The sequence below is a fragment of the Neolamprologus brichardi genome, chromosome 1 (assembly GCF_056152115.1).
Source record: "Neolamprologus brichardi isolate AB-2024 chromosome 1, ASM5615211v1, whole genome shotgun sequence".
In the NCBI taxonomy this organism is placed as follows: Eukaryota; Metazoa; Chordata; class Actinopteri; order Cichliformes; family Cichlidae; genus Neolamprologus; species Neolamprologus brichardi.
The window spans coordinates 27635825-27663651 of record NC_142104.1 but is presented as its reverse complement, the minus strand read 5'-3'; the positions used below and the strand labels follow the sequence as shown (position 1 = coordinate 27663651).

Here is a 27827-nt window from a genome sequence, read left to right as displayed (position 1 = left end):
CTCTTGGAGCAGGATAAAAGCATATTTTTACTCTGATATAAAAAGAAATTTGGCACTTTCAGTGAAAGGCAGTAATTTTAAGTGACTTCAAAGACACCGATGATATTTCAGCTAGAAAAAAAGAAGGTTGGACATTCAACATTTTACTAGATATATGATCAGGAGGTTTTAAATGGTAATGCTGAGACATTTTTGGTCCCAGCCTTCCAAACATCCATTCGCTTCAGGTTCGTGGGAGCCTATCCCAGCTGTCTTAGGGCGAGAGGCAGGCTACACCCTGGACAGGTCGCCAGTCTGTCACAGGGCTAACACACAGAGAAAGGCAATCATTCGGACTCACATTCACACCTATGGGCAATTTAGAGTTTCCAATTAACCTAACCCCACTAACTGCATTGTCTTTGGACTGTGGGAGGAAGCTGGACCCACGCAACATGCAAACGCAACATGGAGAACATGCAAACTCCACACAGAAAGACCCCATTATTAAACTAATCCAGGAAACCATCGGTTGAATAATTAATAATAAAAAAATCAGGGTTGTGGTCCACCACATAACTTTTACAGCCCTCGAACCCAATAATTAAAATAATTGAATAATGTCCAGTACGTTTCACAAAATCTCCACTGTGTCAAGCTGTAATTCATTATTCAATCATCTGATTAAGAACATGACCCCCAGTAATAGATGCAGACACCCTTGGACATGAGCTCTCCCTTCACCTTGCAACACGAGCCCATGAGGCCTTGAGTTTTCGCTTGCAGAAAAATTTACTGTTAGAGTAATTTAAATATTCAGCTCGACCAACAAAGGGGACTTTACCTTAAATGGTGTAAGCACATGTTGAGCTTTCCTTTGTTAGTGCATATGTCTGTGTGAGTGTGTTCTTTGAAGCGATATCGAGACGTTTCCTCAGAAAAAGGAAATGATAAACTTTTTGTAAAAAAATCTTCAAGTTCTGTGGATTTAGTTCAGATCCATAAAAGCCTGAACTTGAAGTCCTTTTGCAGAATAAACCTGAGTGCTGATGAGCCTGAGGGCATTAACTTTGCACACACACACACATACACACATACAGATTGCTCAAATGACAAAGCATTCCCAGACCCTGAAGCGCCTTAATGGAACAATTAAAGTCATAAAAAGCGCCCAGAATACGAGAGCATGAAATTGTTCCTCGTTTCAATGTTATCAGAGTCACACAGAGTTCAGATCTGGAAGGAAGCAAAGCAAGACTTGGCCCACTGACTGGGCCATGTTGCAGTACTTATTGCCATGCCAAAATCTACATGTATGTTCCCCCAGAGGCAGCCCAGAGGTGGAGACACGTGAGTCATGTGAGATTTGCAAACAAAATGCACAAAAAAAAAACAGAGACCGACGGGTTTTTGTGCCTGTTTCTATTTCCTGTTTCCACAAGTCAGGGACCAGTGAGGGTGTGCTGTGAAAGAAAGAGAGAGAGAGCCACGAGTCTCTGTTAAATGAGTATACAGTGAGTTGCTGTTGGCTCGGGTCTGTGTAGAATAGATGAGTGTGTGCGTAACCCCCACAGCGACTGCCTCGCTCCTCAGCAGCCCTCAATCTGAGATTTTACCTCCCTGTGCTCACAGGCTCTTTACCCTGGCTTAGCATGGCAGCTTGGCAGGCCTTACTGAGTGGAATCGCACACATGTGCACACACACACATGCACACATGCGCAACACACTTTGTCCTCGAACACAAAATGCCCTGGAGTTTCTTAACCTCTTTCAAATCTTCATCTTTCCACTCTCTCTTTATCATTGCCCTATTGGAAACTAGGTCAATGTCAGTTCATGTCATTAGCTTCTGCTCCAACTGTGCATGTGTGTGTGTGTGTGTGTGTGTGTGCTCTAACTGTGCATGTGTAGATGGACTCACAAGGGTGTGCATGATCATGTTCAGTTAGCAGCCATGCTTATCTGCCACTTGGCTCAAGAACTTCCTTGAAAATGTTTGTTTTCATGATCTGTGCCGGTGCATTGGAAATGAGTCTGTGCGCATGCGTGTGTGTCTCTGTGTGAGTGAGTGTGTGTGTGTGTGTGACACGGTGATGATGAGGGGGTGGGGGATTCCAGGATTTTTGCACGAGGCAGCAGACAGATGTGGGAGACTTGAATCAAAACTGTTTTGTTGGCCAACTTCAAAAGGCGACTTCTCCAGTGTTGGTCTTTTGCTTTCCATTCCTCTGTCATTCCCTCATGCTTTGGCCAGCAGCTCACGCTTCTCCCCTGTCTTTCAAGCAGAGGCTTGGAATTGAGCAAACAGCAGGACGGATGTTTCAGTAAATCTTTATCATGCTTAACTTTCTGTCTTTGCTCCGGAGGACCTGTGGTCTCTATAGGACCTCAAAAGGCATAATTAATAGTACACCCTAATTCACATCTTTCCCCCCACTTTTTAAGAGAACTCCTGCTACAGATTTTGAACCGAGGTCTCAAAGTTTCAGGGGGACCTTCTTGTAAAAGTTTACTATATAAACTGAAATCCGTCTTTCATCCATTTGTGACTGGTGCTGACTTTATTCGTGTAATTTACAGTACAATTCACAAATCTCCCAAAAGTCTGGATTAGGATATGTTCTTGCAGTTTTATTGTTTGTAATTGCATTAGGAGGCTCAGCTGCAAATCAGCTGCTCTCAATGTTTAGTCCGCATCAGCTGATAGCTAAGCAGATACTCTTCTAGACATCCAGTGAGTAAACCTCACATGGACCATTATCTTGCATTACATATGCAAGCAGCTTTGTAACCCACCTCCACTCCAGCTCCTTGTTTTCAGGTTGTACCCAACTTAATCATAAATTTGACAATCCCATCAGGCTCAGTCACTGTGTTTGTTATTCCAATGTTTTAAATGCACAGTACTTAAATGAAGCCTCCTGCAGTTGGTAGCATAGTGATAAATTATTACAGTTTTTAGTAGTGAGATTTATGCTTGGTAACAAGGAAACAAGGCCACAACAAGGTAAAAAAGCCTTAAAGCCACAGCTCTTTGTTTTCTTTTCTGTCACTGCTCTTTCTTCATCAGCGGTAACAATCCCCTTCTCAGGCATCCTCCTCACCTCCTCTCTGTTCTTCCTTTTGCAAACAAAGAATGCATTCATACTTGATGCCCTAAAATAAAGTTATAACATTAAAACTGGAGTAAAGTGTATTTGTCTGTCTTTTTGCACGGGGTGTGTTTATGGTTCTCTCTGCAAGTGTGTGTCTCTTACAGATGGCAGTGAACCGCCAGCGGGAAACAGGGAATGTTTTCCATCCCTAAGATGGTCAGATTCTTGTGGGGGGACACCGACTCTGCATAAATCGCACGTGGAGGGGAGATAAGTAGGCAAACTAGAACAGCTTGGATTGCTATTATTGAGTGTACCCCGCAGACCCTGAATAAATCTCTGAGTATTCAACATGTGAACACCTGGCACCACAAACTACAACCTAAAAAATAAATGTATGCAAATACAAATGCCAAAAGGTAATTATTTAATGTTGAGTAGCTTTATAAACTCACAGGTTTGCTTTATTTAATACGGCTCTTCAGCATTTTGAGAAAACATTGCATTGCAGCCAAAAGAATAGTTTAGATGAGGATATTTTTAAAGGCAATAAAACTAGTGCCTCTGCAGCTAAGGTTATATTTGTGCTTTGTCTACAGCATTTATGGCCATTGTAAGAGCTGTGAGTGGAAGGCTTGGATACTGCCGTTGTCCTAAAAGTAAGGACGAAGGAAAAATTCACACTTTGGGGTTTGTCATTTGAAATTCATTGAAAGGTGATGCAAACTTGAAACAATATGGCATTCAACAAAAGCTTGAGCCAGAATTGTACTAGGGACCTTGCAGTTAGCAGTCATCAGGAAACTGTTCCTCGTAAACACACTTTCAACAAGGTCGCCTCCACTAAAAACCTTTAGCTCGCTTGAGCTAGACGTCTGTGGTTAATGCATGAACAAAAACATCCCATTTGCATGGCAGCAGTCTCAGTAGTTACAAGAAAAAGGAACATAAACACATGTGAGGATTTTTGAGCAAATCCAGTGTAGAAGAGGTGATATGAAAGGAGGAGCACTAGTTTCGGTAGCAGGATCCTTGTGTGAACAAAAATGGTGCGAGAATTCCCAAGACACTTAATATTTTGCTCAGAAAATGGCAAATAGCTGCATCGATTTATTGAAATCTTCATAAAAATGGATGGAAATAGAATTTATAAGGGAAGAACAGAGTTTGTACAATTCTAACAAACAGTTAGTATTTGGTATGACCACGTTTACTCTTCAATATTCTTCACATCATTTCTTTCAATAAGTTTTCAGGAATAGTTCTCCGGGCTTCTTGAAGGACACTGGCTGCCTTTTCTTCTGTTCTCTGTCAAGTCGATACTGTTTCAGTAACATTGAGGTTTGGGCTCTGGGGAAGCCAATCCACGACTGATAGTGTTGCACTGTCTGATTTTCTATTGAGGTACAGTTTTACTGCAGTGCAGTGTGTTTGGGGTCATTGTCATGGTGAAAAATAAAGCAGCTGCCAATTCGATCCAGGTGGTATTTCATGGTGGATCAAAATTTGACAGAAGCTTTTTGCAATCATAATTAAAATTCAGTTTTTTCAAGATCCCCAACACCAGTGGCTGAAATGCAACCCCAAACCATGACCGTGCATCCACAGTGTCCACGCTGACACTCAGTGTTGTACCTCTCTCCTGACTTCATCTGTACATACTGACAATGATTTGAAACAAATATTTTACATTTGTATCTATCACTCTATCAAACCTGTTGCCTCTGATTTTCATTCTAGTTTTTGTCTAATTTATCCCTGTTTACTTCTTTAAGAATGGCTTCTTTGAAAGACATTCTTAACTTATCTTCTTATGAGGCTTCAGTGAACGGTTACTGGATCAAATGAAATTTCAGGTGTATCACTCAGGTCCTGTGTCAAGTCTTTGGCTGATTTATTCTTATTTCTTAAGGAAAGCATTGCCAGATACTGTTCATTGGGTGTGCCACTTCTTTTGTCTTCCACTTGTCCAGTTTCCTCAACTTTTTTAAGAACACACTGCACACCATGCTGAGATTTGCCAAGTTACTGCCAACCTAATAGCTCTTTGGGAATCACCATTTTGGTGCAAAAATACAATTTCATGCCTATTGTATGTTTGCGTTATCTTTGGCAATTTTCATAGGCTCATCTAAAGAAATGGGATTTGGATTCAGTATGGAAACAAAAAAGTCTGCCAAATGTAAAGAAATCAGATTTTGCACAGTCCTGTATTTAGCTTTTACTTTTGTATTTACTCATATGTCTGTTTAATCAATTTTCAGCTCCTCACATTTAAGTTGCTAAGCAATCAGTGAAGCCTCCAGGAAACCATTGACCTGGGTCAATGAAAAGTCAGGCACACACACCCAATAAAAACAACTTGTCCTTTTCCCCCCTAATTTAGCAAGAGTATGGATTAAACAACAGACATTTCCTGTATACTGTGTTACTTAGTGATATGAAGAGATGATGGCGGCTAATTTAGTTACAGCACAAAGAAAGAATTCCTTTTTATTCACCAAAGAGATGTTAAGATGTTTCTCTCAGCTAACTCTGTATTGGTACGAAGCATTTTTTCACAGTTGCCATTTTGACAAGTAATAGTTGAAAAACACAGGTGTTACTAATCACCTTAATTAAGGGTCTGTTGTGTTTAGGGACAGAACATTGATTAAGGTGATTAGTAACACCTGTGTTTCCACTTTACTACAAACCCAAATGGGTGCAGTGAAACAGGTCTATGGGGTGCATGCTTGCGTGAAACTTTCTTGATTGGGGTTTTAACGGTTCCATTAATACAAGTTCTTTTATATTGATTACACTAGGGTAGCGGGTTTTTCTGATATAACATCCTCTTTTCTCAATCAAGGGTCACACAACTGAGTATTGCTGAAAAACATTTGGTTTACGTAAACCAGCTATTAAAACTCAGCTCCCAGGACTCTTAGGGATGACTCATGCTGTCATCCCCGCATTTCTCCTCTCCTCCTACACATGGGCCTTTTTCCTTGAAAGAGGCATCCTCACCGTGAAATAGACCAACTACAACATTTCATTAGCCCAGAAATTAAATTTTTCTTCTTCCGTGGAAACAAAATTTAAGGGAAATGAGTTCACACAGTGCCTAGGTACACATAATGAAAATGATCCATTTGGAGACGAAAAGGGATTCCTCTGAGTTATTTTGTGGCCATGTTTGAGTTTGTGCTGCACCAGTGCGCAGTCTGTAGTGTGCTATGTGGCAGTGAAGGGGACGATTTGTGATGACAAAGTGACTGAGCCCAAACATCTGAATTGCACCAGTACATTATCCTCATAGAAAATACAAATACAGAGCACCGGGCAGCCAAACTCACGTGTTACATGCATACACACCCATGCAGAAAGAAAGAGTGAGAGAGAAGGGAGGTGGGGGGTTCGTTTCTGCTGCAGCTCATTTTCTTGAAATATTTCATATGAATATTGGCAGCAGTTGTGCTGCAGAAGACAAAAGGAAATGAACCGTGCGTGTCGGAGCCAAAGACAACATACAGTGTGAGAAAGTCTTGGTGCGGTTGCTGCTCACAGCACAGTGAGAAGCAATCTCAATCTAAGCTATTAAAAACTGCCAGGGGATATGTGAAACACAAGGGCAGGGAGATGAGCTGGTGAAATGATATTTGGGTTGTTGCAGGAGATCGGCTCGCGTCCCATACAGCAAAACAAGTGAAATATAAAACGCAGGTTGTGTTAATACTAAATGACAGTAAGTTGGTATTCTGAGGGGGGGGGGGGGGGGGGGGAATTGAGGGGTTGTGAAGTTCTCCACACAAACAATAAGGCAGAACTTCTACGTCTACAGTGTTTATCTAATCTCTGTTTCAGTCTTACTATTTCAGGCTTTTTTTGGTTCAGCCATTTCAGGACAGAGGAGTAAACATTCCCTAAAATGAAACCCACGCTCAGTTTCTAAAAGTCAGGAGATTAGCTGAGAGACTGAAAGAAGGATGGGGTGATACACAGAGGTGGGTGGTGGAGAGGAGGAAAGTAGGGTGGGGTGAGGAGGTGGTGTCTTACTGTAAATGACACCCACTCTGTGTTGAGGAAGAGCAGAGGGCGACCCTGTGATGGGAACCATGACACGAAGAAACAGTCCTGCTGTAGACTCTGACATCAGTCTGTGAGTCTGGGAATACAGCATGAGCCCATCTATTCATGCGTGCTCGTCCTATACACATGTCTGCATTGTTATATTCAAATTACTTTCTTAGCTTCAAAGGGGGAAATCCAGGAGTTTTAAACATGCTGGTCAGAGCAAAAGTCTGGGGAATGTTGCTCATCTGGTGAACACATTTTTAGATTATCTTGACTAACTCAGAATGCATTTACTGAAGTGGCATGACTTGAATAAGCTTAATTTGTCCGTGGGAGAAAAGTCTAGGAACCCAAAGTAAGCCTGTACTCTGAAAGTACAGTTTTACTAGGATGTACTATGAGGTCTAAGATATGAAGGTGGCTGATAATTCAAGACTTTTTATATGAGGAGAAGGATTAAATTATTCATTTGTCCAGGAGGCAAGGTAGAGAAGTTAATATGGGATGTATATCTGTCTGATCTCTCTATTGCACGTTAGCACTCTTTTTTTCTTTTGGATCCAATTAGGTTTTTTTGAGCCTGATAGTAATGAACTGCAACAGTCCAGCCTCAAAGTAACAAAAGCATGATGTAATATTTCACCATCAATCTGAAATGTCATGTTGCCAGTTTTAGCAATGTTGCAAATATAAAAAAGACAGCCGTGCATGTGAGTAAACTTTAAAGGATATATAGTGATAAAAATTATCAAAGAGTTCCACGTGGTAGCAATGGAAACCAAGGCAATATTTGATTAAAACCATGTTTCTGAAACTTTTAGAACCAAAAACAAGAACTTGAGTTTTGTTTTCGGACTAGAAAAGTACAGATTATCCAGGTCTTTCTGTCTTTAAGAGTTTAACCAAGTAATCTGTAATACGTATACCTGAGTATAGCAGTGGAAATTTATGCATTGGCCCTGCAATGGTTACCTCTCCAGGGTGAACCCCGCTTCTCGTGTCAAGAATCGCTGTTTTGCAGGCAGGAGTTGGACCCAAAATGACCGGAACCAAACAAAAAACAAAAAACAGGAGCACAAAGAGTCCAAAAACAAAACGTGCACAAAACACACTGGCGCACAGGGAGCAGTTCATCAATGATTCAGGGGGCCGACCCGGAGGACGGCAACACAGGAGTCGAAACAGTTCAGTTCAGGAGTCCGGCCGTGCGGAAGGCAGCGGCGGAGACGCAGGTGAAGGAGATCGGGCGGCGACACAGGTGAAGGAGATCCAGAGGCTGGCCGCGCGGAAGGCAGCGGCGGCAACAGAGCAGGTCTGGAGGTCACCCATGACGGTTATGACACCCAGCCAGTGGCCTGGAAAGTGGCAGGCGATGTTGAGGCGCTGGATGAAGCTTGGACAGCGGCGTAGCAACCGCAGGACCAGGCGAAGCAGGCGCTGCAGGCGATGGCATGGAAGCCAGCTACAGGGGGACTGAACTAGAGGGAGACCGAGCTGCTACGGGGAACTGAACTAGTGGCTGCTGAGCTGCTACGGGGAACTGAACTAGAGGGAGACCGAGCTGCTACGGGGGACTGAACTAGAGAGAGACCGAGCTGCTACGGGGGACTGAACTAGTGGCTGCTGAGCTGCAGGGGAACTGAACTAGTGGCTGCTGAGCTGCTACGGGGGACTGAACTAGAGGGAGACCGAGTTGCTATGGGGGACTGAACTAGAGGGAGACCGAGCTGCTACGGGGGACTGAACTAGTGGCTGCTGAGCTGCAGGGGAACTGAACTAGTGGCGGCGTAGGAGACTGAGCTCAGAATTGAACAGGCAAATGAGCAATGGACTGAACCGGTAGGTGAGCTATGGACTGAATAGGCAAATGAGCAACGGACTGAACAGGTAATTGAGCTATGGATTGCACAAGTGGCCGAACTAAAGGTTGAGCTGAACACTGATTAGCAGACTGGGCTAATGGCAACATAGGAGGCTGAATAGCAGGCTGAGTTAATGGCTGAAGTGAAAATAGAGCTAGTGGCGGAGTAGATGACTGAGCTGCGGGAAACACTGGAGACTGAGCTAGCGAGAAACACTGGAGACTGAGCTAGCGAGAAACACTGGAGACTGAGCTAGCGGGAAACACTGGAGACTGAGCTAGGGGGAAACACTGGAGACTGAGCTAGCGAGAAACACTGGAGACTGAGCTAGCGGGAAACACTGGAGACTGAGCTAGCGGGAAACACTGGAGACTGAGGCAGTGGCGGGGAAAATGACTGAGCTTCAAGCTGGGCAGTTGACTCAAAAAACACGGCCTCGGAATAAACAGTCCCTAAGTCAGAAAACTCTTGATTATTGTCTCTTTCACTCACCACAGCCAGCAACTCAGAAGTCTCGGGGTCCGGCTGTGGCGATGGGCGGCGGCGCTGCTTCTATTTTTATGACAGCACTGATGGGGTGGGCAGCTCCACATCCGGCGAGTCGGGCAGGTGAGCAGTAGCAGCTGGGGGATGAAGGTGGAGCTTGTTTAGGATAAAATCCTGTGCAAGTGGGTGGAGCGTACCCTAGGCACTAGAAACTAGACTCAAGGAAGTAACTAAAGACCAACAATGAGAACATAATTCACAACACAAAGTGACAAAAAACACAGGAAACTCAAAACACTCAGTCAAAAACCCAGGACCCTGATATCTCGCCCTATGATAGCTGGGATAGGCCCTAGCATCCCCGCAGTTGTTTGAATGCGATGGAGTATTGTTGCCTCACAGCAAGAAGGTCCTGAGTTTAATTCCTCCATCTGACCGGGGCTTTATGTGTGGAGTTGTCTCACTTTTAGTTACTTTCTGTTTTACTGTGAAATGTATCTTACTTATATGGTTTGCTGTTTACTAACATTCTCCCTTTGTTCTTTTTGCCAACCGTATCACCAGAATCAGAATAACTGGTATGATAGCTCTTGAGGCTATGTTTTGTATTACTGCAGTCTTATACCCTCGTTATTCTCACCCTCTATATCTGGTGGTCATTGCAGCATTATACATGGACAATGGTGGTTTAATCTCATTTATCTAACAGCAGCATATTGAATTTCTTGAATTTCAAAATGAGAAACAACCACTTTGCGCGCAATACTTGAGTGAAGGTAGGCCTACTTTTACTCACCACAACTGACAGATGGCTGCAGCAGAAGCCTGGTGATGGCTAATGCCAAGAGTTTTTTGGTGTTGAAGCCAGTGAGCTGCCTCTGACTCCCTTTAACTCACCCCCAAACCACTTGGAATCAAATACTTAGAATTCAAAATCTAGTACTCAGAATTTCACCCTCATCTCAGCTTCTATCCAGGTCACACTTCTCTTGCAGAGGGTAATCACAGTTAGATTCAGCAAGAGAGTTAAGGGTCCAAGATAACCAGGGAGAAGCAGTTTTACTGTAAACCACTCCAGCCCTGTTTGCCAGTAACCAGTCTGTTATCTTGGTGCAATATGAAGTTCAGCTTTAGATGTCGTTCACTTTTACCAAGCATACTCAACAGTACTTCCAGTATTATTCCTATTGTAATGGAGCACATAAATGTGGGTCCAAATAATATTTAAGTGCAAAGATAATGTTTGAGAACAGAAAAGCTCACATGGATTTTTTTTTCAGAGAACTCAGGGAAAACCTCAGAGAGGAGAAATGTTGAGTGAAAAGTTGGGGGAATGATATGGTTGATACAGTTATTTATGTTTGAATACCATTAAAATAAGCCTGCCTAAAACTTCAATAAGTTCTGTTACTACCTTTGTAAGAAGTGGCTCATGACGGCATGACTACATGATAGAAGAGACTGATTTAAAGCTTAAAAGATGATTGCCCACAAATATGTGTAATGACTGAAGGGAAAAGTTGTTAAATGTACAGTTTCAACGTTTTTATAAAAGTTGTCAGGTGTCAGCTCACACCAGCGACCTCATTTAGCTGACTGTATGAATGCATAGACACAGATACCTGCTAATTAGTGCTAAATACCACACAAATAAAATGCTATAAACACTGACAAGGAGCAGGGTGCAAATCAGCAACCGAAATGAGTGAAGTTGAAGCCTGGCAGATAGCTAACAGCCACAGACACCTCAATGAACTTTTATCCAATTATATACAGTTTTATAATCCAATTTAGTACGTGTGCTGTAAAATTACAACATGTGTATGTGGAGGAGCCTCAAGTGGCCACTCAAGGAACTGTAATTTTTGGCACCTGTTAGTTTGTTTTTGGTTTGGTTTTCACATAAATCCCTAATTAACTTTGTATATCATTTGTATATTTTATCTACCCATATTTTCTCCACAGTAAAACATAGAAACATATGTTCATACTGAGAAAATGTAAATGTTAAAGGTACAGTCAGCTGTTTTTTGAGTTTATTTAAAAGAAAAGAAATGCTGTACTCAAATATACCTCGGTCAGTGTGTAATTATGTTTTCTCGGTTTGTGGAAGTTCCCATGTTGGTCGCCACCTTGAAAACAGTGGCTTAGATGAACTGTTCTGCCTATTCCCTTTTTATGTGTTTGTCTAGAGACCGACCACATATGGAGTACACCAAAGGTGAAGGAAAAGAGAAGTCGTAGGCATTTGCATGCTGTGGAGACAAATGTTACTGAAAAAATAAAAAGAATTTATTTATTTTTGTTCTTGTCCTATGCGCACAGAGTTTTCTCCAAATCCTCTGAATCTTTTCATGATATTATGTACTATGACAAAAAAAAGTGTTTTTTATACCCAGTTATGTTATTGACTTACTGCCAATTAACTGTTTCTTTCGGTACCACTTAGTTTCCCTGCCTTTTGTTGCCCCAGTCCTACGATCAAATTCATGAAATATTAAACATATGTTTGTTTTAAGCTTTTTTAAAGGAAGGAGTCTTATATCAATAACTAACAATTTGCATTTGGGTATTATTAACATATTATTAACGTAATCCTGTGTCAAGAATTAAAAAAAAAATGTTACAAATCTGCAATCAAAGCCAAAGGAATCAAATTTGGGCTATGAATTTGTGAAGCACATTTTTCAAAACCTGTATACAAAAGAGAGCACTGGCTGGTGGAAAATGTGAGTTTCCATATGAATTTAAATAGTGAAAGTTACACTTAAGATAGATCCGCCTGCAATATTTTGGTGATCTGCTTTGAGGTTCACAGTATTTATAGAGCGAGCTGCAATAGCCCAAATTGGACAGTGAAAGCAGATGCCTTTTAAGATGCTTTTCAAAGACACTGATTAGAAAAAGTTGGACTGGATGAATCTATTTAAGATCAAACCTGCTCACAGTTGGTCGTCTTGAGGCAGACGCAGATTCTTGGCAGTCTGCTCAGAAGCAAACGTGGTCTTGTAGGCAGTGATGAAGAGGCCTTGCAGAGGGCAGGACTTTCCAGAGTAAAGAAAAAGCAGCACAGCATTGTTGAGACTAAGCTTGAGTTGGTGGGCAGACATCCAACTGGAGATGTCAGCAGACCTAATGGAGATGTGTGCCTCAACCTGAGTGTCAAAGAAAAGAATAGCTGTGGAAGCTGATATAAACTGTAATGCAGATCAACTCCACATAAGGTGGGACACCTGTTGGAGCAGCTGAAGCAATGTCATCAACGTCTTTACAGAGGGAGGTGAAAATGGACAAAGGGTTACATAAAACACGGAGAATTTAGTGTGTTGTCTCAACCTGGCAACGGCAACTTTCTGTGGTGATTTCATGAGGCTTCGTTCAAGCTATAAAATCTAAAATGCAAAACTAATGTGTAAGACTGGGCTGTGCTCAGACTCGTGTGAAAGGAGAATGCGCATAATAGAAGGAAAAAAAAGACAGTGATGAAAACCAATGCAATGGAACACATAACCTATACAGTCTCAAAAACCTGGTTTTAGAGGATAGCAGACTGGAGCGAGGAGCCAGTTTGACTCTATATTTGCTGGGTGTGGCTGCAGACATGAAGCAATGCGTGTGAAAACTATCACCGGACTGGACAAAATTCCTCAAATATGGACAGTGTAAATATCCACCGGACATATATCAAGAGGAATAACAGTGACTTAATTTTTTATTTTTTGAGGGGATGAGCGAAAGAAATTAAATTTCTGTAATATTTATAACTACTAGAGAGAATGGTTCGTCTGATTATCGTTTGGAACTGTTCTGTGTCACCACGTTTAAACAAAGGAGGAGCAGGTGTACTGGTTTCAAAGATGAAAAAAAAAAGATATTATGTTATTTATATTATTCAGACTTTAAACAAACATATAAACGTCTTCATCCTCCCGGTTTTTTCTGGGCTGACTCTGTCGTTATAGTGTCGCGGCATGCTGAAGGTCCGCGGCTTAAAGTGCATTTTTAAACTCAAGATTTTTATTGTATCGCGAGAGCAGGGCACGGAAGGGGGGAGTTTGGGGAAAGTTGAGCTGAGCAGGGATGAGGAAAGACCTCAGCTGGAAAGGAGAGACGCAGTGAGTTTTACCATTCTCATCCTCTGGAATGCATCAGCTAACTTATCTGTGCACAATTCACGCACAATTGGATGCGCTCGGGCAGACTTCAAAAGTTGCATCTATTTATAGCCTAGGAGCCTGAGCGACGGTTTTCAGTGGCTTTTCTTCTTTTCCACAGTTTGCTCCTACACGTTTTTTTTGTTTTTTTGATTGTTTTTGTTTTGTTTTGTTTTTACCTGCAAGTCAAAGTGCAGACAGTCCTCTGTCGAGTCCCAAGCGAATCTCCTATTCGGGAGACAAGGTAAGGAATTGGCTGGTGATGATTTTTTTCTTTTTTTTTTGCATGCTTTTGCAAACCTATCACCACCAACCCAGTGACAACAGCAACAGAGTGTTTTTTATTTGGTTTTTTGCCCACCATTTCTTGCAGTCTCCACTGTCTCCTTTCAAAATGTTTTTTCCCCTCCTGCATTTATTGTTGTGCAGCTTTGACTCCAGACAGGAGAGGTCGACGGGGCTGGGAAACTACATAAGGTGATTTTTCTTCACTGAAGTCGTACACTTGAGAGTGGAAATGACAGAAATTAAGCGTGGAGGACGGCTGCTGCAGTTGACCGTGACTCTGGCTTTACTGTCGCTCTGTGCCGAGGCTAAAGACGCAGCAGAGGTGGCAGATACCGAAATCACTGAGTTGGCGACGAAGCAGACCGACACCAGAGCCAGTAGGGCCAAGAGAAGGGGAGGGACGGACGTCCTCAGAGGGTAATGTGGTTCTAATAATCCGGCAAAGTCAGTTTTGGAAATCTTTTCTTTTCTTTTCTTTTCTTTTAAACTTGGAGCAGGTGTCTGTCCTCACATGTTAATTGGTGTGTGTGTGATTTTGTGTATTTTTTAAAAGGCAGACTGGGACCCATGAGTGACATTGTCTGTGATGGGAAGTTTGGAGAAAAGGTTTAGTAATTAAATACTGGCAAGAATATCACATTCCTGCTGACTGCAATAATAAATTACATCCAAACAAAGGAGGCCATTGGTCGTGTGGCTGTGGCAGAGAGAGAGAGAGAGAGAGAGAGAGAGAAAGAGAGTAACAGCCTAATCCTCTTTCTAGCCAAAAACACCACACCCCAGTTGTGGATAAATCACATCTGCAGCTGTACACAGTGGGTCACTGCTGGAGAGGTTTTGTGTGTGTGTGTGTGTGTGTGTGTGTGTGAGAAAGAGAGAGCGACAGAAAGGAAAGACAGACAGGAGGAAACCAATACAGAAAAGAAAGAACGTTTGTGTTCAGTGATGACAGCAAACAGCTGATGAAGGTCACACAACTCAATGAGCATTCTCCACAGGCATTTTTATTTGACATGCTTTAAGTTAATCTATCTGAACATCTGGGTTCAGTGCAGGAAGTGCACACAGGCTGCATACTGTGTCATGCAGACTTACCACTGTTTCCAACATCCAAATGGCTTCATTTTTCTGGGTTGAGTTACAGTGTACATTATGTATATACTGACCCCTGGGTCAATGTATGCCAAGTGATTATAAGTTCACATATGTCGACCTGCTCAACATCTGTAGGTGGGAGGACGGACTAGGTGTTCACTTTCATGTCAGATAAAACATTTTTGTGTACAGGTGCAGTAAATTTCTTATAGTGGCTGTGCTCACATCATAGCATATTCCAGTGGTTCCCTACATTGTTTTACACTCGAACACCAGACAGCTTTATTCGATACTTAAAAAGTTAAGAAATGAAAAAATTAGTTGTGTCATTTGTGCAAGGGAATATCAGATCCATGTGAAAAAAGCTTGGGAACCACAGGCACACGCAAGAACTTTCTAAGTAAAAGCAATGGACAGCTTGTGGTTTTTTTTGAGGACTGTTAGGATATGATTCAGGCAGTTCCTTTGTACATACAAAAGATTGTGATTAAGATTGCCATTTACTTCTGCAGTAATACATGGCTTATTACTGGCACATGGTGACAAAAAATTTGGTATTAAGTGAGAAACGGGGTGACTATGAGAAGTCGAGATGAAGGTGGGTTGCAAAGCAGCTTGCAGCTCGCAGATGTGCAGCTACTGTTTCTGGGCTAAAGAAGCATAAATAGTCCACTCTGTGTGGTTTTTACCAAGTGAAGTTCTACAAAGTATGTTGAGCCTTGTGTACAGGTGCAGTGGACTTGGTTTCAGATCAGCTCATCAGGTGATCAGCAGGGATTACAGGTTATCTTTACTTTGTGGCTCACCTGATCTATCACTATGCCTGATTGTTAGTATTTTTGGGAGGGTCTCAGTGTTTGTGTATTTAAGAAAATATGGATGCTGTGCTTGGACAACACAGACAGATTCCAACTACTATTCTATTAAAGTGTCCATGAGCACACTGCTCATGGACACTTTAATTATTCCTGCCACCTGTTTTAAAAGCTTCAAGAAACAGACCATCAGTTTCAATAATATGTAGACAAGTTAGTAATATAGAGTAATTAGTGTTTGGTGTGGCAAATTTCAAGCCCACTTGGACAAATCTTCGATATATATCTTAATTAAAGGACTTGTCTTGAAAATACTTGAGTTTTTTTGACATGGATCATCACTTTTTGATCGTCTGCAGCCCAAATGTGTGCGGCTCAAGAAACAACGCCTACTGCTGCCCAGGTTGGAAGACTCTGACTGGAGGAAATCAGTGCATTGTTCGTGAGTATCACCTCTATTACTCTACTTGCACTTCTCATTGTCAATTTTAAATCAATTTTTGCCATAAATTTCAGTTTTTATTTATTTTATCCAAAATTTATTTGGTCTATTTCTCTGGCTGTGGTTACTTTTTCAGGTATATTTTGTCATTAATTGTATTGACTCCGCATTTTGCTCTGTCAAACTTCACCCGCCTTCACTCACTTAGTAGATAAGAGAGTCTGAGAAGCTGTGTGATTGCAGCACGGCTGGCTGGCTGGATGCCGGTCGCAGCTCTAATGACATTGTTTAGCAGTGGGGTTCATGGAGTAGGGTTCAGTGGCTGGACTCTACCTGATGGGAGCTGGGGGGGAAGTGGACCATGCCAACAAAAGTCTGCGGGAAAGAGAACAACAGAGCTACACAGACGACACCAACTGAAAACACATAACATTTATGGTTCCAAAACTCACAGAAGAAAATAGCTCAGCAACGTTGCCAAGTCAGCTAATATAAGTAAAGCACGATCAGGGCAAAAAGAAAGATTTGGCCTTCTTTGGACTGTGGTCTGTTTTTGAAATATTACAGAAGAGAGTTTAGCATGAGGTTAAGATCAGCGCTTTAGCTGCAACAACTGAAATTCTAACCTGAAACCGGCAGCGGACAGGCTGACAAGCAGCAGACCCACAACATCAGAATTTCTCGAACGCAAAATAAAGTCAAGCCCCGGCGCCGTGACGTGAGCGTTGCTTTGTTATTTGGCCTTGTATTTTCTTTGACCGAGTATCATTTTCTCATTTGCAGCTATCTGCCGGAGTTCATGTGGAGATGGTTTCTGCTCCAGACCCAATATGTGCACCTGCCCCAATGGTCAGATCGCACCATCCTGTGGATCCAAGTCAGGTCATTCATTCACCTCCATTTTCATATACTTTCTTCTGAATCAGCTCCATTGAAGTGTTATTAGTTTTGTAATATATAATGTGGGTGGCTGGATGGGAAGGGGTGGGGGGGCAATAGACAAAGATAATTATGATTTATGCAAATAGGAGTATATTTTTTTTCCTAAAATTATAGCTCTGACTACACCGCTATCTTTGCATATTTTTTTTTAAAAAGTGTCTGTTATCTGAAGAAAAACATTTCACCACATGACAAGTCGTGATGGCTGATGGATGACAGAAAATATGCCATCTTATATAAATTTTCTTTTATTACAGAAATTGCAATCAAATAGATTTTTTGGCACTTAAAAAAATCACAGTTGTTTTTCTCTCCTTATCGTGAGTAATGGGCACCAGCTTACGTGTACTAGCATATGAGATAGCAGGGCAAAGAACCTGAACGCATCCCTTTTAACTGCCTAAGACTGAAGCAACTGATATATGTTGCAATCACATCCTCGATTTTAGCGGCCGGTCCTGTGGGTTTTGTGAACGGGTGTGTGTAAGTGTCGACTGGGAGTGTGTATGCTTTGGAAGATGTCCACCATCAACATCTTCTCTATGTCGCTCCCTTGCAGCTCACCGCACTTCAACCTGGTGTGCTCATCTGTTTACACACCATAAATTTTTTAAGAAATATCTAGAAGCATAACGCTTAAGAAACATGGTTCAGTGTCAGTTTTGTTGATGTCGTAAATATAATCTGCAGCATGTGTTTGGATACACTGAACTGAACCCTAACGCTGCTCTGTGTTCATGTGTGTGTATCTTTGTCTTGTTCTTCCCACAGTCCAGCACTGTAACATTCGGTGTATGAATGGGGGATCATGTGCAGAAGACCAGTGCTTGTGTCAGAAGGGCTATGTGGGAAACCACTGTGGACAACGTAAGGCTCATAATAAAACACATTACTCTGAATAACTTCATCATTATCTGCCTCCTTTTTAATTCTATTTCTTAGAGTTTCTGTTTTACCCTCAAGCTTGTAATAGAACTATTTAGTAAAACTTAGCATCAATAACATTGAAGCACAGCACAGATTAAGGTTGAAAATTTGCATCTTAACAAATCAAAGGAATTCTGGAATAATGTCTTTTGTGCAAATGAGACCAGAATGGAGAGGTTTGGCCGTAATTTACAGCACCACATTTGGTGAAAACCAAACACTTAACACCAACTGTGAAGCATGGTAGAGGAGAGGTGATGATTTGGGCTTGTGTTGTGACCTGGGTGCCTTGCAGCCATTAAGCTGACCATGAACTCTGTATATCAGTATTCTAAGTATTCTAGAGTCAAATGAGAGGCCATCTCTCTGACAGCTAAAGCATCATTATTCTGACAGTATACAGCATTGAATCTGGTTTATGTCCGGCAATGTTTTCACGGACTGGCCTTGAAGGTTTCGCAGATAAATACAACAAAATAAACCAGTACCGGTACCAAAAAAAAAAGAAGATTTATTCATAACACATGGGAAAAGACCCAGGGAAACCGAGTTAACAATCAAAACGATAAAAAAGTAATGATTTTAAAATGATAAAAACCCTGAAAAACCATGAATTTCACAGCCGAGCCTCAACTCTCGTGGCTCGGTACCAAACGACTCATAGACTAGTACCGGTCAGTGGCCCGTGGGGTTGGGGACCGCTGGTCTAGATATCAGCCTCCTTAAAATATTGCTGCAGGACCTCAAGAGAGCAAAGTATAATCAGATGCCTGCAAACCTCAATGAACTGAAGCAAACACAAGAAGAGGGGGTCAGAAATTCTACACAACAATGTGAGAAACTAATAACATCATACAGCTTATTTGGTATTAAATCATGAGTTATGAGTCCTGTGAAAATATTCTTTTTCTTTTTCACTAAATTTCACTATAGAAAAGGGTCACCGTGCGTAGGTTGGGTGTCTTTTTCCCATGGTTTTAAAGCTAAGAGTGTGTGCCTAAACTTTTGATGCTCATTTCTTGCTCCACCTAACCACAACTAGTGACATCATTGTGTTACTGAATTCCTTCACTTTGCATCAGTTATATTTGGTGACACCCTACAAAAACAAAATCCTGGCCCCGTCTACACAGCGGTGTCCTCCTGTTGTGACATTGTCGATTTCTCTCTCTTCTCCAGCGGTATGTGAAAATGGCTGTCTCAATGGAGGAAGGTGCGTGGCTCCCAACAGATGTGTATGCACGTACGGCTTCACCGGAGCTCAGTGCGAGCGAGGTAATGAGCGCCACACCGCATTACTCTGAATTTTCCTCCTTCACTTTACATGAAACTCTTCCTGTGCTCTACATTCACTTCTCACTGCTGCTGAAGTAGTTTTTAAAGGCGCACGTGCTGCTTCTTTAAAAACGTGACTTGATGTTGAGTAGTGGTTATGTTTTTTTGTTTTTTTTTTTGACTGAAGGCAATTCCTGCTTAGTCATGCCATCGGCTCCAGGAATGTGGTTTGTTGTGGAACATTTGCATTTTAAGCTCAAGCTCAGAAATTACCATTATTTTCCACATCTGCTCTGAAACAACGCTTTGGGGAATGTAATGTCTTTCTAAATGTGAGCTGTTTGTTAACTGAAGACCTCCCAACCTCCTGTGGTTGCTCTCTGGCACATGTGAGCAAAGTCTCCAAAGTATACAAGCACACGCAAACCAAGGGCAGCCTGCAATGTGTTTGAAGAAAAATGTGAGCATTTTTTCAGTGTACGTGTTTTGTGCTTGTGCTGACGACCTTTAGAGGTCAAAATGGTGACCTACTAAAACTAATATTTGGATTAGAAGCTGAGATCCTAATTATGCTTGGGAGGCCTGTCAATTAAGTCCAACTGAAGATGTGCCTATTGGTTTACTTTAGTATGTTCATTAGCCTGTATCTAATAACAACTTATCTGGCTGCTCAACACTTGTCTGGGGGGTTTCTACTCTTTGCTGCGGAGTCTTTGGAGTGTTTGTGAGATTTTGTCAATAGTCAATAGTCATATTTTTCAAGAAACACAAAAAAGCACAAGAAAAAATGTGTTTTGTCTTATTTAATTATTTCTGACAAAATAATTATGCACTGGGAGGGAAGGGGGCCATAACTTTTTTTAACTGTTTGATTCGCTATGTAAGGTGATGAGAATTCAAGGAGATGATACATTTTTAAATGAATGAAACAGGTATACTTGCGTATTTCAGGCAGCTACTTAGAGACCACCTTCCAATTTCAGTCAGGTTCTTAACATAGTGTAATATACTGTATGGAGTTATCCATTGATGCCATTGCCAGTTCATGTTTAGCCGAAACCTAAGATGACGAAAGCCAGAACAAATCAATAAAAGTGATGATTTTGCAGTGATGAGTATAAATAGTGGAAAAATAAAAAATAATTCATCTCTACATTTTCTTTGATAATATGCATCTTTTTCTGTGTGTTATTGTTAGCTTCAACTTTTGTCAGCACTTTGAAGATGTCCGTTTAGGATATGAATGAAACAGCTCAGCATTACATGCTAGCTGACTGTATTTCACTGAATTAAAATGTATTTTCAACTTTTAAGGGTAATGTGGGATGTGGGATTTTCCTCCATTTGATTGACTTTTTAGTGAGAAATAGTGGATAGAAAATAAATAGAAATCCATAAATTTGCTTTTTGGCTATTCTTCTGGTATTTTGTTGGGCCCAGTCTGGGAACTGTTTGGCTATCATCTGATGATAGAGCCTTAAATAGTATTTCTGGGCTTGTGGTCTAGCCAGGCAGATATCTGACCCAAAACCTTCTTCATGTAACTTTTTTACACTCACTAGCTACTTTGTTTGGTACACCTATTCAGCTGCACAATTATGCTATCTAGTCTGCCAATCACATGGCAGGAACTTAGTGTATTTAAGCATGTAGACATGGTCAAGATGACCTGCTGAAGTTCAAACTGAGCATCAGAATGGGGAAAAAATGTGATTTAAGTGGCTTTATCATGTGGCATGCATCAGAAACTACTGATCTACTGCGATTTTCCTGCAAAACCATCTCTAGTGTTTACAGAGAATGGTCCAAAAAAGAAAAAAGGTCCAGGGACTGGCAGTTCTCTGGGTAAAATGTCTTGTTGATATCAGAGGTCAAAGGAGAATGACCAGACTGCTTTGAGCTGTCAGGAGGGCAACAGTATGGGTGTGCAGAAGAGCATTTTTGAATGCACAACATGTTGAACCTTGAAGCAAATGGACTACAGTAGCAGACGGCCACACCAGGTATCATTGTTTAAAACTTTGCACTAAAAATCCAGGTAGTTATGAAGGCAAACGAGGCTCCTGTCCAATACTAGCAAGGTGTACCTAATGAAGTGGCCAGTGAATGTATATTTATAGAGATTAGGTCATAATTAAGTGAAGCAGAGAAAGTTGGCTGACGCATTCAGTGGCATTTTTGGTTAAGCTACTTTCCCTGGAATTTCCTTGGCTATAATCCATTACCTCCCAAGAGAAAGACATTGTGCTCTCACATAAATACAAACAGATGCATAAAGTACATGTGTACATACACCCCACAGGGTTTTCTTAATGTAGTTTACAGAACTGCGTCCCATTATGGCTCTATCTTATCGCATTAGCAAGAACACAAGCTTTCCACACACGTCATGTGACCAGAAGTCACGAAATTCAGGAGTTCGAGGTTTTCACGGCGTTATCACGTCGTTGTCATGGCTCAGCATGAACATACTGAGCTGTGTGTGCTAAACTGGCTGGCGATCTGCTGACCAGTCGTCCCACCACCAGGCACAGATGACTGCAGTGGAAATGCAGTCTGGTACATGAACGTGTTCTTTGTTCGTTGCAAATATGATTAAGGTTGGAATGTGGAATTGGTGATTGCATGCAGGGCTCCGTGCTCCGGCTGTAGAGTCATTTAACTGTGGAGCAATAAAGTCGAGCTTTCAGTATGACACCATTGAGACGGTGGGGAAATACTGGCCTGAAACGGTGCTACACGTGAGTTACACAGTCAACAAGTCAGCAGCCAGAGCACAACAGGGAAGTCGGTCAATCAGCTGAGGGGCTCTCTTAGCATCTCACTGACACCCCCAAGTGTGTATGTCTGTGTGTGTTTGAGTTCAATTTGTTAGTCCGGGGAGGATGAAGAAATCTGCTGACATGCCATTAGGGAAGGCCCCACCCAAATATTAAGACCCATAACACGTGCAATGAAACACACACACATGCACAAATCTCACAAACATATGCAAATTACACACACATAAAAGCATGTAAGGTGTATGTAATGAACACCATCTGCAAGGGAAAAACTTAGGAAGGGTGGATATGGAGAAGGTGTGCAGATATCTTTGTGTATGTGTTCCTGGAGTTAATCCAGGAAACTCTTTTACCCACTTCCCGTCGTGCTTTCCCTCGTTTCTTTTCTCGATGATGCTGTTATTGTGCATAAACTCGCCGGGCACTGAGGGAGCATTTCTATTGTGTTCTAAAAGTAACCAAACCTCAAAACAAACACTAAAGAGCTAACGAATCAGAGTCGACGCAAAGTCTTGAATCTATGATACTTTTTTGCTGAAGGAGCTAAAGCAGCTACTCACCACGTTTTTCCAAACTAGGGCAAAAACAAGAGTTACATTTTGCAAGTTTTGCTGTGTTTTTGAGATCATCGCTGGCTGGAGTGGGGATGAGAAGTTGGGACATGGGCAGAATTTTTAAGTGTGTGCATGTGTGCGTGAGCGTGTTTGTGTGTGAGCACGTGCGATTACTCCCAGATGTACAGGACATGGGTGGATCCCCCAGCTGTATGCAGTTCACAGAGAGACAGTAAGATGACGGATGAAATGACACCATTTTCACCCTACAGCTGTCTGCCTCTCCCTGTTTACCTCAGCTGACTGTTTAAGTGCAGTGCTTGGATCTATTTTATCTTGTGCTCAGATCTTTCGCCTTAACACTCACTCACTCTCCTCAGCTAAGAGCTGTAATAAGCAGATATCAAGTTAGATTGTGTACTTAGAGCATTGTGAATAAGACATAACTACTTTTTTTCTCTTTTGATGAAAAGAGAAACCTGAGTTCTCTTTATACAGCCTGTTGCACTCACTCAGCCTGGGCTCCATGGGAAAACTTTCCATAGCTCCTCAAACTGCTTTGCCTACATAGAGATTTTCGCTTTGTTATTTTAGATGAGGCACACAGTGTTAGATACAAAATAAGGCTCACAGTTAGTTAAAACAGAACATTCTTGATTAGTAGATCCCTTAAGTAAAAGTACAATAATCCAAATTTCTGTGTTAAGAAAATAGAGTGAAAGCAGGAAACACTGGAGAAAATTCCCCCCTGAATATATCTTTTTTTTAAAGCAATCTTTGGCTTTCTAGTCTAGATTTTGATAAAAAAAAAAAAAAAATCATTCCACTCCTGTCAGCACTGGCTCTTTGATCACTTGCAAAATTATAACCATTTCCTTCTGTTGGAGATTTCATAGTTCATGCTTTTTCCCCTCTCACCTCGATTATTGCAGTTCTTTTTGTGTAGTCAAGCCTTATCTCTCCTGCCGTTTGGAGACCATATCACCCCTGTACTGGGCTCTCGTCACTGGCTACCAGTGAAGTATAAAAATTGGTTTTATGATTTCTTCTTTTGTTTTTAAAGCATTGGCACCTATCGATACTGATACATATGAATACTTGTATTGATAACATGCAACATAGGCAACATAGCTGTGATTTTAATAACATCATATGGCTGGTTTTGTAACTCTTGATAAAACTGAGTTAAGCACAACTTTGCCAACTTTCTAGGTGACTAGAGAAGATGATAACATTTGAAGACATTGAAGCGTCAGCAATTTTTGAAGTTTGATAAACAACTTTATTGCTTGACGAGCACACTTCGGCTAGTGGTCTTCATCGAGGTTATCATGTTCTCACTCTTGATGAGTTAGCAAGCTAATGTCAAGCAGATATTGAGGTTTCTTGCGTGGCGCAATGTACAATTTGTGTTTGTAGACATATCCGTCAATTCTGATAAAGCTACAACAGCAGCAGTATACTAGCAACCAAAGTAACGAAAAAGAGCTTTTTGCCAACTGGTGCAGAAATACTAATTTTCCCCTCACGACCATTGATTGCCAGGTCGTTGCAGACTGGTCTCTAGACCAGTGTGACCGGGGCCTTATTCAACTGATTCTACATTGTTACCATGATTATCACGTGTCCATTTTATAGCAATTCACAGTTGTTGTTAGCTTTTGGCTCCTGACTATACAATACTTTCACAATGCAAAAGAATCTAACTTGACTAGTTGTGTTTTTTCCTGCTTGGTATTGTTTACCAGTTATGGACAGGTTGGTCTTGACTAAGCTAAAGCTTTAGAAGTGAAGCCTGATTAATTATTACTGCCTTTGTTACTTATTGAAGTTCAAGCTCTGGCTGCCGGGCTGAAGTCTGCATACCTTTAGCTCTACCATCACTCTGGGTTCTTTGCTAGCTTTGTGTTAGCATGCTGTCTTTGCAGATGCTTGCAAAGAGCTGATGTTGAGTTAGCAGCAGTGGAGTTGTTTTTGTCCTGGACTTTTCTACTTTACCATCACATTCTTGTCCTTCTGTGCAATAAAAAAAGGTTATGTACACGTCTCCACTCTTCAGAAGTTACAGTCTGCTCAACCATTTTCCTCCTCCAACATATTTTAACAATGACTGCAAATGATGAAATTTTTTAGTTTCACAAATCCGACCCACATTAGAACTGGCGAGCTCTGCTAGAGCAAGCACGCAAGCTGCACAGCTTCGCATTTACAGAATCTCATATTTGCAAGTGTCTTGTTAGGTTGCTGGTGTCACTGCTATCTATCTGCAGTCTAGCTGCTTTTTTCAATAAAAATGTTATGAAGAGACATTTATTCAAATCAGATGTGATCGCTTGACCGGCAGCTTCATTATTAGAGGATAACTTGTAAAACATGAATTATGTTAGAAGGGCTAAATATTATAGATGAATTGATATCAGAATTATTTATCTAGGCTTTAATACTGACAAGCTTTTCTGCTACCTAGTTATTTCGATATTTCGTTATTTCTGCTGTGGCTAGCCAATCAACTGCTGGAAGTGCTTTAATTTACTACTCACATAGGTGAGTTTATAATAATAATAATAATAATGGATTGCATTTATATAGCGCTTTTCGGGGCCCTCAAAGCGCTTTACAATTCCACTATTCATTCACTCTCACATTCACACACTGGTGGAGGTAAGCTACAGTTGTAGCCACAGCTGCCCTGGGGCAGACTGACAGAAGCGAGGCTGCCATATCGCGCCATCGGCCCCTCTGGCCACCACCAGTAGGCGGTAGGTGAAGTGTCTTGCCCAAGGACACAACGACCGAGACTGTCCGAGCCGGGGCTCGAACCGGCAACCGTCTGGTTACATGACGAACTGCCAACTCTTTGAGCCACAATCGCCCGTTTTTTATCAGAGCACTCCTAAAAAAATATTAATAGTATTAATAACTTTTCCCCCCTAACTTTTCTATTGATGACAGTACAGGATAGGATGAAAACAGGTTTTATGTCCAGTATTGTTGATGTCATGATGTTACAGTGCGCTCACACAGAGGTGTTGCTGCTTCAACAGCCTGGCTTGTCATTAATCGCTTAATAAGACTTTCATTGCTGCGGCAGAAAGAAGACAAAGAGGTAATCTAATGACACAAATCAATGATGCAGATTTAAAACACACTTTAACTGGAATATAGCAAAAGTTCAAACTCTTCTCATAATTGCATTGCTGTGCATATAAAGTGCCTGTTTTGTTTAAATTGTTCTCTAAATAGTGTTAATATTAGCTAACGCAGAGTAAAACATATTTGGAGTTGCCATCCAAGGAGCTGATATACTTTATTACTTTTGTTTGCTAAAAAATGTTCATTCCTGTTCTGATCGAATTGGGCTTCAGTGTTTGTTTACAGTACAACTCCAGATCCAGGTGACAGCAAGTTAAAATGATGTTACCTGTCTATGTCCAGCAAAAGCCTGTATTCAGTTTTAATATTGCTATAAACTGATACCGATCCGTTTATGTCTTTTATTCACTGTAATGTTTAGTTTTTGGGTGATAGTACAAAGAGTGACAGAGGAGTATAGAGAGGGAAAAAAGTGACAGAGCAAAATGAAAACAGCAAAGAGAGAGAGCTAAAAGAAACAAGTGTAAATGTAGACAAATCCACCCAAAATTATAAAGCTGTAGCTTCTGTTTGCCCACATTCATTGATGATGATTTAACAGAACTAAGCAGTGTATTGGATCCACCATTTGCTCTTGTAATAATTACTATAAGATTTATATTTTTGTTATTTTCTAGTTTCTAGTTGAGTGAAGAGGATGGACAGGAAGAATGAGGGAGCAAATCGGGAAGTTAGCTGAAAAAAAAGGTTATTTTTCACAAAGTAGTTTTTCATGTACTTCATGGATGCTTTGCATGTTTTGCAGTAGGACACTTAAAAAAACGCCACTGGACATTGTAAACAGAGCGTATTGATATGAATGGTAGCATTTTACAGGACTCATACCACTGTAAACATGGCATGAACAGGATGGTTGCCACTACACTGATGTGACAGACTGTAACACTATTCTCCTGTGCTGATTCTGCATAATAAATGAAGGGTTTGTGTGAATTGGTAAAAGAACTTTGTTACCAATTTGCTTCATGTGCAGGTCTGGGGTGATTATCCAGTGTCTGTACTGAATATTGCTACTTTATGAGGCTGATGATTTGGTGGGCTGCTTCTATGTGATTAAAACACTGCATGTTTTGTGCATGTTTCTTATCTTGTCTCCTTTGGCACAAATGGTTCCTTATCTTCTTTAACTAAAGGCTCCACCCTAAAATAGTTTGCATTTGAAGGTAACACTGTAATGTGTGTCTAAGTAAATTTAGGTTTGTAAATGTGAAAAGGGTTGATTACATTTGTAAACAGCATATTCCATTAATAATAATTACTAGGAACTGCTGACATTATGATTGGGAGCTGAGCCCCCCTAAACTTTTGAACCTAGAATCGCCCCTGCTGTACAACATATGTAAGTTATTTCTTTTTCATTATATAGTATTTTTTGCAAAAAGGTGAAGTCGTGTTACAATGTGTGCTTGGATTTGTTTTGCTAAGGGTCCCATGAATGTACTACAGCATGAAAAATTAAACCAATGACGAGGTAGAGCCCTCGTTTGCCTTTCAGATTGCATCTAAGGTGTGGGCTGCAGCCCAGCCTCTCATATCCTATGAGCAATCAGGGAGCAACATTCAGCACAAATTTAAATTCATTAAACTGGGAATTAACACAAAAGTGGCAAAACATGGGAGTGTCGCACTGGGACGTGTTTAGCCTGCAGTCTGAATGTTGACTTTTTGGTAACTTTCAGGTTATTATTGTTCAAGAAAGAGACATTATCCTGGAGTGTCTCATGGAGGTTTTCCAAAATAGAAATACTCAAGTAAAGTACAAGTATCTTCAAACTGGACTCGAGTAAATGCACTGCGCTACTTTCAGCTGCTTGTTGGAGGGAGAAGTAGACAAAGAATCAAAAGCATTCGGTCTCCAATTGAGCCTGAGCAGGAGGGGAGTGAGAAAGAGAGATGACCCAGTTCTGTTTCACACAGTAC

The 27827-nt window shown here is 41.2% G+C and overlaps 1 protein-coding gene across 1 annotated transcript in view; it reads left to right on the top strand.

The window, feature by feature from the left end:
- The first annotated feature begins 13589 nt into the window (after positions 1-13589).
- fbn1 (fibrillin 1) overlaps positions 13590-27827 on the top strand; it is a 62101-nt gene continuing 47863 nt past the window's right edge. Inside the window, exons 1-6 of the mRNA XM_006793915.3 lie at positions 13590-13877; positions 14063-14338; positions 16191-16273; positions 17057-17155; positions 17987-18082; positions 19322-19417. Of these exons, the coding sequence (XP_006793978.2) occupies positions 14151-14338; positions 16191-16273; positions 17057-17155; positions 17987-18082; positions 19322-19417 (562 nt within the window). The 5' untranslated portion in view covers positions 13590-13877; positions 14063-14150. The remainder of the gene's footprint in view (positions 13878-14062; positions 14339-16190; positions 16274-17056; positions 17156-17986; positions 18083-19321; positions 19418-27827) is intronic.